The 13,228-nt window shown below is 41.9% G+C and overlaps 1 protein-coding gene across 6 annotated transcripts in view; it reads left to right on the top strand.

Moving 5' to 3' along the window:
• Nucleotides 1-13,228, top strand: part of LOC146457145 (uncharacterized) — a 42,952-nt gene that overhangs the window by 20,139 nt on the left and 9,585 nt on the right. For 4 of the 6 annotated variants that reach the window (XM_085092252.1, XM_085092250.1, XM_085092249.1 and 1 more), the window contains 5 exons: nt 85-498; nt 1,874-2,023; nt 2,650-3,078; nt 4,428-4,577; nt 5,715-6,146. In XM_085092252.1, the coding sequence (XP_084948378.1) occupies nt 85-498; nt 1,874-2,023; nt 2,650-3,078; nt 4,428-4,577; nt 5,715-6,146 (1,575 nt within the window). The remainder of the gene's footprint in view (nt 1-84; nt 499-1,873; nt 2,024-2,649; nt 3,079-4,427; nt 4,578-5,714; nt 6,147-13,228) is intronic. The other 2 variants (XM_085092253.1, XM_085092254.1) reach the window with 2 other exon arrangements.

Raw genomic sequence — 13,228 nt, 5'->3', positions numbered from 1 at the left:
CAGCCTCTGGCTGCTATTTTGATCAAAATAAACTATCTATCTACCTATCTCTCTTGATGGTTCTGTCCCTCTTTAAATTTATAGAATGACACTGAAGTTTGGATCATGTGGGGTCTACATAGCGCCATAGACGCCGATATGGGTCTGTCAGCTAAACACACCCTCAAAGGACGAATCGGAACGCCAAGCAAATACAACCTGATCGTGGAGGCAATGAACGCTGGAATGTCCACCACGTCAGTCACCACGCCAGTCATCACGCCAGTCACCACGCCAGTCACCACGTCAGTCACCAACAGTGACTACGCCAGTGTTAAAGCCGGTGACCTTTTTGAGTTGCAATGGACGTACAAAAACAACATGCTGCATTTCAAAATGAAGTGCAAAGGCCTCGGATGGTGTGGGGTCGGATTTTCCACTTTTGGCACTGGTGCAGGCATGGCACAATATGATATTGCTGTTGGTGGCGTGGCGGCTAACATGACGGGATATCTTTACGTAAGTTTATTTTAAACTAGAAAAACACTGTATTTTAAGCGCGGTGATCGAATGCGATGAGCGCGGTTTTTTAACTGGTTTCTGCCTCCGGTATTTATCGGACGCTAAGATTTTTATCTTGAATTTCTGGGAAACGTTCGATAGGGAAGGTGGTAACATACGTTTATTGACTCTGGTGTAGCTCCCTCACACAAACACAGCCAAACATATTCATGTCATTATATGACTGCCTGTCCAGCTCAAGAGGTCGGTTTTCTAGGCTACGCAAGAAAAACACAAAGCAAGTGATCGAGAATAATTTATATATTTCGCTCGCGCTTAAGATCTGAAGGAAAAATGAAGATTTCGATCTCGCAGTTATTTCAATCCTTTCTTTACTAGAGCTCCTTTCCAATTGGCAAGGACACAGCGCAGCGAAACCTGGTAATACTGAAGTGGTAATACTTCCTCGTTTATGTCGTGCATCAGTAGCTTGGTGCATGAAAACGACTTGCCGGCATGACTTGGCGAAATTTTACTGACACTGCACTTTTATTCGCCCTTGGACGGCATTTCCTTTATGCTTTTTAGATTTCTAAGCCATCCATAAAACAACAGAGAAAGCAATAAACTCAAGACTCAGTTCACGGTTGGTTTGTTAACATGACTCGCTCCATAACTAACATTGTTCGCAAAATCCCGGTGCCGAGACAGTCCACAAGTACAATGCAAGACAAAAAAAAATTTTACTTGCGTATGTGTGGGGTTACAAAAAAATTAAAACTAAGGTCTAAAACAGGAAAAATTGATCCAAAGAATAAGTACTCACTTCCGTCTTGAAAATGGTAGCTGAAATTATTTCTAATACTGCGATGAAATATTGTACCGACAGGTGATGTTTGTTCTTGTCAGACAGCGCTAAATTTCAGTTTGGCCGAGAAATTCTTAAGCGATTCTGCCAGATGTTCCATGATTTTTTGAGATCTAGAACAGAGTGTGGCCACTACGAAGGATTCAACCCGCATCCAAGTAACTGTTAGTCAATAACTCGCGGCTAAAACTACACCGCCAGTGACCGACTGAAAGTTGGTACTTTTATGCAGGGCAGAAACAACAACTCGATCGCAGTAACACTTCGAGACACTTTCATTTGCATGACTTCGGTGTTCGGAAAACTGCTTTACATGGAAGCCGAACATTAAAACCTTATGAAAATAATTAAGTTTTAAAATTAAGCTATAGACCAGAGGCCTGTTAGGGCGTAACAGATGATAGCTACCATGATCTTGTCAGTTAAACTGAGGAAGACCTGTTGGAAACTTTTGTCACGTGTTTCATATAACAATGTTTCAAACCTTTTTCTAAATTGCAAACTCATCCTCTTGATTATTGACAGGATTACTGGAGCGCTAGTACGGGGCCACCAATGAAAGATGCAACCCAAAACCTGAACTTGGTAAATGCTACAGAATCCGGTGGATATACCATGGTGGAGTTTTACAGGCCTGCCATGACTGGAGATACAGCCAACGATGTACAGTTCATGGTAAGTAACAAATATCCGCATTAAATTCTCACAGAAGGCAGCCTAAGAGCTGGCCAGGGTTCTCTTCCCGGCTGTTTAAATTCAGGATAAGCATCATACTTAATGAATGTTTCTACAAAAATTACTGCTCGTTGGGTTTAAGTTGAAATTTAGAGCGGTTTTCGTGCGAGTACCGTAAAACCAAAACCAAAGTTATTACTCTAGCCAATCACAACGCAAACACCGGAATGAATCAATCCAGGAGCCTATTAGTTGACCAATCAGAACTCGAAGCAAATACAAGTAACCTGCCTTTAGTATATTTTTATTATTATTATCATTATTATTATTATTATTATTATTATTATTATTATTATCATCATCATCATCATCCTCATCATCATCATCATCATCATCATCATCATCATTATTATTATTATAATTATTATTATTAATTATTATTATTATTAGCCATAGCCTAAGAATGTTAATGTAAATATGTTTTATGTATGCAAGGTCATTCTGAGTAATATGATTCTATTAGATTGTACATTTGTTATCATCATTTTATTTTATTTGTTTTGTTTTTTTTTTAATGGCGTGACAGATAAGAGTCTTGATCGGTTGTGTCCCTCTTTAAATTATAGAATGACACTGAAGTTTGGATGATGTGGGGTCTTCATAGCGTCATAGACGCCAATATGGGTCTGTCACCGTCAAATAAACACAATCTCAGAGGACGAATCGGAACGCCAAGCAAGTACAACCTGATCGTGGAAGCAATGAACGCTGGAATGTCTTCCACGCCAGTCGTTACGCCAGTCACCACGCCAGTCACCACGCCAGTCACCACGCCAGTCACCACGCCAGTCACCAACAGTGACTACGCCAGTGTTAAAGCCGGTGACAATTTCGTTTTGCGATGGACGTACAGAAACAACATGCTGCATTTTAAAATGAAGTGCAAAGGCCTCGGATGGTGTGGGGTCGGATTTTCCACGGCAGGCGATGGTACAGCCATGATAAATTATGACATTGCTGTTGGTGGCGTGGCCTCTAACATGGGATATCTCTATGTAAGTTTATCAACTATCATGACACTGTATTTTAAGGGTGATGATCGAATGCTTAAGCAACGCGATGAGCCCGGTTTTTTTTAACCTGGTTCATCTGCCTCAGTTTATCAATTGGGCGCTAAAATTTGTATCTTGCCTGTGGTAACATGTGTTTATTGACTCTGGTGTAGCTCCCTCACTCAAAAACAGCCAAACATATTCATGTCATTTTATGACTGCCTGTCCAGCTCAAGAGGTCGGTTTTCTAGTCTACGCTAGTAAAACACAAAGCGAGTTATCGAGAATAATTTATATATTTCGCTCGCGCTTAAGATCTGAAGGAAAAATGAAGATTTCGATCTCGCAGTTATTTTAATCCTTTCTTTACTAGAGCTCCTTTCAAATTGGCAAGGACACAGCGCAGCGAAACCTCTAAGTGGTAACTGACTTCCTCGTTTATGTCGTGCATCAGTAGCTTTGTGCATGAAAACGACTTGCCGGCATGACTTGGCGAAATTTTACTGACACTGCACTTTTATTCACCCTTGGACGGACTTTCCTTATTGCTTTTTAGATTTCTAAGCCATCCATAAAACAACAGAGAAAGCAATAAACTCAAGACTCAGTTCACGGTTGGTTTGTTAACATGACTCGCTCCATAACATCTAACATTGTTCGCAAAATCCCGGAGGACACAGTTTACAAGTACAGTGCAAGACAACACTTAACTTTACGTGCGTATGTGTGGCGTAAACAAAAAAAAAAAGGTTTAATGCAGGAAAAATTGATCCAAAGAATAAGTACTCACTTACGGCTTGAAAATGGCAGTTAAAGTTATTTCTAATACTGCGATGAAATCAGTTTACCGGCAGGTGATGTTTCAGTGGCTTGTCAGACAGCGCTAAATTTCAGTTTGGTCGAGAAATTCTTAAGCGATTCTGCCAGATGATCCATGATTTTTTTGAGATCTAGAACAGAGTGTGGCCACTACGAAGGATTTAACCAGCATCCAAGTAACTGTTATTCAATAATTCGCTAAAACTGCACACGCGGTAACCGACTGAAAGTTGGTACTCTTATCCTGGGCTTTAGGAACAACAACTCGATCGCAGTGACACTTCGAGACGGCGTTCATTTACCTCAGTGTTCGGAAAACTGCTTTGCATGGAAGCCGAGCATTAAAACCTTATGATAGTAATTAAGTCTAAAATTACGCTATAGACCAGAGGCCTGTTAGGGCGTAACAGATGATAGCTACCATGATCTCGTTTAAGCGAGGAACCCGTTTGGAAATTTTTGACACATGTTTCAGATAATATTGTTTCAAACCTTTTTCTAAATTGCAAACTCATCCTCTTGTTTATTGACAGGATTACTGGAGCACTGGTACGTCAGCACCAGCGAGAGATGCAAGCCAAAACCTGGCCTTGGTAAATGCTACAGAATCCGGTGGATATACCATGGTGGAGTTTTCCAGGCCTGCAATGACTGGAGATACAGCCAACGATGTACAGTTCATGGTAAGTAACAAATATCTGAATCAGGGGAGGGCAGCCTAGGAGCTGGTCAGGGCTCTCTTCCCGGCTGTTAAAATTCAGGATAAGCATCATACTTTATGAATGTTTCTACAAACATTACTTCTCGTTTGGTTTAAGTTGAAATTTAGAGCGGTTTTCATGCGAGTACCGTAAAACCAAAACCAAAGTTATTACTCTAGCCAATCACAACGCAAACACCGGAATGAATCAATCCAGGAGCCTATTAGTTGACCAATCAGAACTCGAAGCAAATACAAGTAACTTGCCTTTAGTATATTATTATTATTATTATTATTATTATTATTATTATTATTATTATTATTATTATTATTATTATTATTACACTCAGTTTTTTTTATAAGAACGTCTAATTTTGGATTTGAGGCTGAACGTTCTTATATTTTTTTGCGATTTGAGCCTGAAAACGTTCTTAAGGCGTTCTTAAATTACTTGGTATACACTACATGTACATTACAGTTAATCAATGTGGACGTGACCAGGAAACCTATCCAAGTGCATTGCCTGCTGAGATATGGTATCAAGTTGCTTGCTCATACTTGTTATAAATAAGAACTACTAATTATGAGGGTTACAATTATTAATGTAAGTACATGTAAAAAACATGCGCCGCTTAAGTATTTTGGTTAATTTACATTTGTTACCTTGATTTTATATACGGATTAGCAAAAAAATAAAAAAAGCGTTCTTAATCAACTCTTAGCCTGAGGAATGTTCTTAACACGTTCTTAAAATTTTGGTTAATCTCAGCCTCAACGTTCTTATAAAAATGGTTCTTATAAAAAAACTGAGTGTATTATTATTGTTATTATTATTATTATTATTATTATTATTATTATTATTATTATTATTATTATTATTATTATTATTATTAATATTATTATTATTATTATTATTTTAATTCATTTTTTTTTGTTTCTTTTAATGGCGTGACAGATAAGAGTCTTATGTATAGTTTACATTTTTCTTATATTTTTCTTACCACTTATTAGATTTTGTTATTGTAACGATTAATCGTATTCAGCCTTTGGCTGCAATTTTGATCAGAATAAACTATCTATCTATCTATCTTGATGGTTGTGTCCCTCTTTAAATTTATAGAATGACACTGAAGTTTGGATGATGTGGGGTCTACATAGCGCCATAGACGCCGAAATGGGTCTGTCACTGTTTAATAAACACACTCTCAGAGGAAGAATCGGAACGCCACGCAAGTACAACCTGATCGTGGAGGCAATGAACGCTGGAATGTCCACCACGTCAGTCACCACGCCAGTCATTACGCCAGTCACCACGTCAGTCACCACGCCAGTCATCACGCCAGTCACCAACAGTGACTACGCCAGTGTTAAAGCCGGTGACGTTTTTGAATTGCAATGGACGTACAAAAACAACATGCTGCATTTCAAAATGAAGTGCAAAGGCCTCGGATGGTGTGGGGTCGGATTTTCCACTTTTGGCACTGGTGCAGGCATGGCACAATATGATATTGCTGTTGGTGGCGTGGCGGCTAACATGACGGGATATCTTCACGTAAGTTTATTAACTATAAAGACACTGTATTTTAAGCGCGGTGATCGAATGCGATGAACGCGGTTTTTTAACTGGTTTCTGCCTCCGGTATTACTCGGGCGCTAAAATTTTTATCTTGAATTGCTGAGAAACGTTACGCGAAAGAAACCTCCAAGAACGACATTTGCATATGTATTAACATTCAAAAGCATCAACAGGGCTCCTTTTGGCATTCATTTCCAGAAATTGCATTAACGGCAATAGACTACCAATTGCATCATTGGACAATCATTTTTCTAGAAAATAAACTCATTAACGGATAAGTACTAACAATCTATTGCATCTTTACACAACCATTTCAATGAGGGTAACATTTTTTTAGTGCAAAAAGACAAGCACAAGTGTCATCATAACATTCAACTATTTGAAAAGAAAATTGAAATTCGCTGTTTGAATTATCCTTAATTTTCTTGCCGCCAATTAGACATCGTGGTAAAAACGTTTACAGATAATGATACCGCTGTCCACATTAAGTTGTCGTAATGGAACCAATATATTCCCTTAAAAAAGCAACAATTAAATCAGACATAACCCGTTCTGAGGTATAGGAACAGATGACTTTTATAAACATACGAAAGCAAACTCGGCGATTCGGATATAGAGTTGAGAGTTACCTTAATTCTTTCAAAATCTCTGGTAGTTAAACAATTTTATATTTTTTTTATTCTCTATTTAAAGGCAATAAAGTTCTTTTCAGGTCTCTCAAGCAATGTGCGTTGTTTAATAGCAAGCATTTAGTAGTCGCGTGTTTTGATTGTGTTTTAATTGATTATTTCTATGAACTTAAGCTGTCTATTGTTTATGATAAGTTAATTGGCTTTCTGTAGAGTTTTTATGCAAATTTAGCTTTTGGTTTAAGTCGCTGCTTCTGCATAATTAGTGGCTAACGGACCGTGAAGAGAGGTTTGTAATGAAAACTTGTAATGAAAACTTCCTTTAATGGCTAATTCGTTCCTCCGTTTAGGCTCAAAAAATCTAAGGCTTCACAATATATCACTATATCGATCTCTTAACTCCGCGCGCTTCTCTATTGCTATTCGAGTCCTGTTTCGCAATGTTCTTTCTTATGTCTAGGCCAATCTTAAAACAATCAAAATACATGGATCGGATATCACAAAATAATTAAGGTTCGCTTTTCACATCCGGTTGATTAACAATTGATCAAGTTCAAAGTTCTTCATTAACTATTTCAATCTTTCGTCAAGTTCCAGTTCAAAGTTCATTTTCTCGACACTCCCCCCTTGACCAACCGCTCACTGTTGGTCAACAAGTCTCCTGATTACGTCGGCAGTAGCTGCTGCTGCCCGTCTTGGTGGTCTCGAGGTTTCGGAACGAGGATTGGGTTCTTGGACAACTCCGACTTGCTCTTGTGCAGGTGTGTTTCCTGTGTTCACTTCTAGTGGGAAAAGCTTCTGAATCGGCCTCCGTATCCTTGAGTGCTTTCCTGTCTTACTTGTCACTCGCAATAACGCACCTCGCTCGTAACCATCGCTACTCTCAATCACCTCTATCACTTCTCCTAATCTCCAGTTACTTCGTGAACTGTCTTCATGGACCAAAACCACGTCACCAGTCTTGATCTTTCTGTCTTGAACTCCATTTGGGCTGCAACGATGAAATTCTCTCAGACCCACAAGGTACTCGTCTTTCCAGCGTTTCCAAAAATGTTCCAGGAGTTTACTGAGGTATAGTGCCCTTCGTTGCAGTTTGGATACGGGTTCTTCATCATCGCTTAGCTGGTCGTTATCCGGTAGAGTGGCTAAACGTCTTCCGATCACTAAGTGTGAGGGTGTAAGTGGGTTCTCTGTGACTTCAGGGTAGATGTACATAAGAGGTCGTGAGTTTAGCACTCCCTCCACTTCTGTCAGAACAGTGAGGAGTTCTTCATATGTCAGCTGTGCCTTTCCTAAGACTTTGCGGGGGCTCCTCTTTACTAGCTGTACTATACGCTCATAGTATCCCCCCATCAGGGGGCCTTCTCCAGAATAAAGTGCCAGGCTATGCCGTGGTTTGCTGCATAATCTTGTGTCTTCTTATCGTGAAATAACTGGACAAGGTCTTTGTTGGCTTTCTTGAATGTTTTGGCGTTGTCGGACGTTATGGAGGCTGGTGTTCCTCGCCTGGCTGTGAATCTTCGTAGACACCTTATGAATGCTTCTGATGACAGGTCTGGGATAAGTTCCAGATGCAAGGCTCTTGAAGTGGCACATGTGAAGAGACAAATATAAACTTTCTTCATCTGTTTGGCTGCACCGCTCCCAGTTTTCACGAATAAGGGGCCGGCGAAATCTACTCCTACGTGTGTGAACGCAGAGGTGACGGTGACCCGTGATTCAGGCAGATCGCCGCTCGGTGGCGGTGTGTAAGGCCTTCCTTCCAATTTCCTGCATACGACACAGTGGTGAAGGATCTTCTTGACAAGCTGTCTTCCCTTCGGAATCCAGTATTCACTTCTCAATTCTGTGAGGGTTTCTTTGACTCCTCCATGTTTCACTTTTCTGTGGCAGGCTTCAACAATCAATTTCGTCACGTGATGTCTTCTTGGCAACAGGATAGGGTAACGTGTTGCGGCATCCAGTTGTGCGTTTCCGAGTCGACCTTTACTCTTGATAACGTTGTCTTCGTCATTGAACAATCCAAGTTGAAGCTTAAGGTTGTCTAAATTCTTCTCATTCTTCATGGTTTCTTGTAAACTGCGGATCCATAGACACTTTGCTTCGTCAATCTCTTTCGCTGTTAGGCTTGGCTCTGTATTCTGTGGCTCTCTCTTTCGGTTTCTCGAAGACTTCAAATTTCTAATGAACTTTAGGCAGAAGGCTGTCACTCTGAAAAGTTTCATGACATCACTGAATCGTTCGCAGTCGATGTCGTCGGTAAACTTCACAGGCTTGTTCGGTGTAGGCTCTTTGGTCAGGCTAACAAGGTTACTTGTATTTGTCACAATCTCTGGGCTCCGTTTCATTGGTTTGACTTCTTTCTTGCACTCTTCTGAAAGATCTTCTTCGTTCGATACTCCGGACTTCGGGTAGTGCTTTGAGGAACCTTTAAGCCAAGCAGGACCTTCCCACCACAGGCTGTTACTCACTAGTTCGGATGCTGGACATCCTCTGGACCCGACGTCAGCGGGATTCTCGACTCCGGGGCAGTGGCGCCAGCTCTTTACATCGGTCAACTTTTGGATCTCGTCTACTCTGTTTTGAACAAACTGCTTGAAGTCCTTGTTGGCCTGGATCCAATAAAACACAGTGATGCTGTCAGTCCAGCAGAAGACTTCTTCGATGTTAATTACTTGTGACAAGGCTTCTCGTGCGGTTGCGACCAGGCGTGCTAGGATGAGTGCGGCAAGTAGTTCAAGTCTTGGAATAGTCATCGGCGACGAGGGCGTGACTCGCGTCTTGGACGATACAAGGCTGGTCCTGTATCCTTCTTCGGTTTCAATGCACAAATAAACAACTGCACAGTAGGCTTCTTTAGAGGCGTCTCCAAAACCATGCAGGGAGGCTGACTTGACCTTCTTTCCCTCGCCCGGAAAGTAGTAGCGGCTCACGCTTATCTGATTGACCTTTTCCATGTCGTTCATCCACTTCTGGAGGTAATGCCGCTGGTGTTGAGGGATGGGACTGTCCCATTCGCATTTGTTTAGGCACAGTTTTTGTAACAGCATTCGAAGCCCAACCATTACCGGTGAAATAAGTCCCAGTGGATCAAACAATTTAGCTGCGATTCGGAGAATGTTTCGCTTGGTAGGTTCCAGATTTCTGGCGAATTCCACAACTTTGTTTAGCTTCATGATAAAGATGTCTTCTTCCAAGTTCCAATTAGTTCCAAGCACTTTATGCTCCTTAGTCGGGTCAATCTCATCTAAGCCACCAACGGAGAGTTTTGCGAAAGACTGGTCTTCGTTCGAGGGTGACTCTTGCTCTTTAAGGCGTTCCTTTTTGAGGCGATCTAGGGTGATTTTCTCAATAACTTCTTTCTTGTTTGAGGCCCATTTTCTCAGGTTAAATCCTCCGGCTGCGAAGCAGGCCTTCGTTGTGTTGTAGAGAGCGTAGGCTTCGTCATCGTCTTCGCCGCCAGACGTCCAATCGTCGACATATAGGCCTTCTAATGTGTTGCGTGCTAGGACTGGATCGTTGTCGTAGTACTTGGTAACATGATGTTTAAGGGTGGCGTTCAGCAGGAAAGGCGAACAGTTCATTCCGAAGATCACTCTACAGAAACGATAGATCAGGATGTTTGGATCTTCACTGCTGATGTCATCGACCCACAGGAATCGCATGAGGTCTCTTTGTTGCTCGTCCACCTCTATGTTAAGAAAGGCTTTCTGGATGTCTGCAACTAATCCCACCTTATGGGCCCTGAAGCGCATTAGTATGTCGGCAATCCCTGCGGTCAGCGGTGGACCAGTATAAACGCAATCGTTCAGCGAGGGACAGCTTGGTTTCACCTTTGCGCTTGCATCGAAAACAACCCTTAATTTGGTTGTTGAGGCGTCACTTCTTAAGACGGCTTGATGGGGTAGGTAGTGAATGTCGCGTGACAGTTCTTCTTTCTCGTCCACCAGTTCAATGATGTTCTCACGAAGTTGGTCTTCAAATACTTGGTTGTATTCTCTTAAGATTGAAGGTTCCTTTCGTAAACGTCGCATCAGAGAGTTTAACCTGACGAGGCTAAGGTCATAATTGTCAGGAAGGAGATCTCGCTTCTCTTTCAGGGGAAGAGTCACGCAATAACGCCCGTTTGCAAATGATATGTTCTCCAGAAACGTTTCGTGCACAGTCTCTTTGTCTCGAATTCCAATGGAGTCCAGGTCCCAAAGACGACAGAGTAATTCCTCCGTTCGGGGACTTTCGTGTTTTGGTTCAGCGGCAACTTTAAGAACATGTGTTGACACGAAATTAACGCTTGAAAGTCGCGGGTTTTTGCTCTCTCCAGAGACTGGACCAGACAGTACCCATCCTAGAATGGTACAACTTGCCACAGGACCTTCACCGTTTTCTCCCCGTTTTGTCGCGCCAGTGAAAAACGACCACATGAAATCCGCTCCTATCAGTAAATCTATCTCCAATTCTTCGTTTCCATGTACACCATCGGCCAATTCGATATCTCTTAGATGGGCAAATCGTTTTATCGCAGTGTCAATCTCTTGATTTCCGATCGGCGCACAAATTGTCGGCACTACAAAGCATTCAATTTCTTTCGATGACAACTTGTTTGTATTTCCAACGCTGACTTTTATCTTTTCACACGCAGTTGGTTGGCCAGTGACGTCAATTCCAAAGGTTTTTATCAAAAGAGACTCTTTGCTGATCGTTGGCAAGCTCAACTGGTCACGCACGCGTTGTGTTACGTAACTCTTTTGGCTCCCTGAATCGAAGATTAATCTGGCTTTAATTCCGTTCGAGGCTGTTGTACTTCCATTTTGTATCAGGGCTAAGGCGGTCTGAGGTAACACTGAATCTTGCGATCCCACGTGAAAGGTACTTGCTTGCACAGGAGGAGGCTGTCGGTTTGTGGCATTTCCGTTGTCGCTGTTGTTTTGGCCATTTACCCTGGTTTCCTTTTTCATGGCTCTTTCTGGAGTTTCGATTTCGCACAGGCTAACATGATGCCTACCACCACATTTAAAACAGGCAATTTTCGATTGGCAATCTTTTGCAAGGTGGCTTCTTCTAAGGCAAACGAAGCACCGTCCCTGCTTTTTCAGAGATTCTCTTCTTGCGGCTTTGCTAGTCACGACGTGACAGCTCGCTGTCGGGTGTAGCTGTTTACAAAATGTACAATGCGTTGTACTTGAAGGCGTGTTTTCTGTGAATAATGCCGACGCGCTTGTTGGCTCTCGTTTTCCACTCCTTCGATCATCTGGACTGTATAATTTCTCTTTCGTGGTAAGGGCCGGTACTCCCTCACATCTTTCCCTGTTCTCGACTTCGTTTCGCAGAAGTTGCAGTATTTCAGTAAGATTCCATTCTCCATCCTTGATTTCACGGCCCACCAAAAGGCGAATATCGTCGGGAATTTTGGACATCAGTACGGGAACCAAAAAACTTTCATACGTTTCTGCAGGCACATCTAAAGCTTGTAATCCCCTTACGTGGGCTTCGATTTTGTCGAAGGTTTCTCTCAGTTTTCGAGTGTCCGATGTGTTTTGTAAAGGCGTCAACTTTAGGAAGCTATCCATGTGACTACTTATAATCACTTGCTTGTTCCCGAATCGCTTCGTTAGAAGGTCAATGGCTGCGCTGTAATTATCACTCGTTAAAGGTAGACCTGCGATTGTAGAGGCTGCAGATCCGTGTAAAAGGCTTCTTAAGTAGTTGAATTTATCGATCTTGTGTAATTCGGGATTATCGTGGACTGCGCTCCTAAAGCTATCCCAAAAGGTAAGCCACTGGCTTGGATCCCCATAGAAATTCTTCAAGGTAAGTCGAGGCAGTTTCGCGTGCTTGTTTGCAATGGCTGGGCCTTGTGCTGCTTGGCTTGGCGACGGAGCACCATGCTCATGGCTGTCTTGGGTTTTTCGTGACAACACGCTTTCGATTTCGGCAACAATCTCCAATATCTTTTCACTGAAGACGCCAGCTTCTTCGATCTCTTCTTCAATCGCTTTCTCGTCATCTAGGGTGTCTAAAATATCGGCGTCCAAACTATGAATACTTTCTAGTCGATCTTGAAGCGACATTTTTAGTTGTTTCAGCTTGTTTTCTAAAGACGGATCGTAGTTTTTTACGATTTCTTCTGCTTTGGCCATCAGCTTCGTTGCGTACGAGCGATGCCCCTGTCGTGATTTTTTCTTCTTCGTCATGTTATCCAATGTTATCCGGCTCGAAGAAGGACCATGTAATGAAAACTTCCTTTAATGGCTAATTCGTTCCTCCGTTTAGGCTCAAAATCTAAGGCTTCACAATATATCACTATATCGATCTCTTAACTCCGCGCGCTTCTCTATTGCTATTCGAGTCCTGTTTCGCAATGTTCTTTCTTATGTCTAGGCCAATCTTAAAACAATCAAAATACATGGATCGGATATCACAAAATAATTA

Source organism: Pavona decussata, unplaced genomic scaffold (assembly GCF_977016875.1).
Source record: "Pavona decussata unplaced genomic scaffold, jaPavDecu1.1 SCAFFOLD_245, whole genome shotgun sequence".
NCBI classification, from domain to species: domain Eukaryota; kingdom Metazoa; phylum Cnidaria; class Anthozoa; order Scleractinia; family Agariciidae; genus Pavona; species Pavona decussata.
Note: the sequence above shows the minus strand (reverse complement) of the source record. Positions and strands in the feature narration are given on the sequence as shown.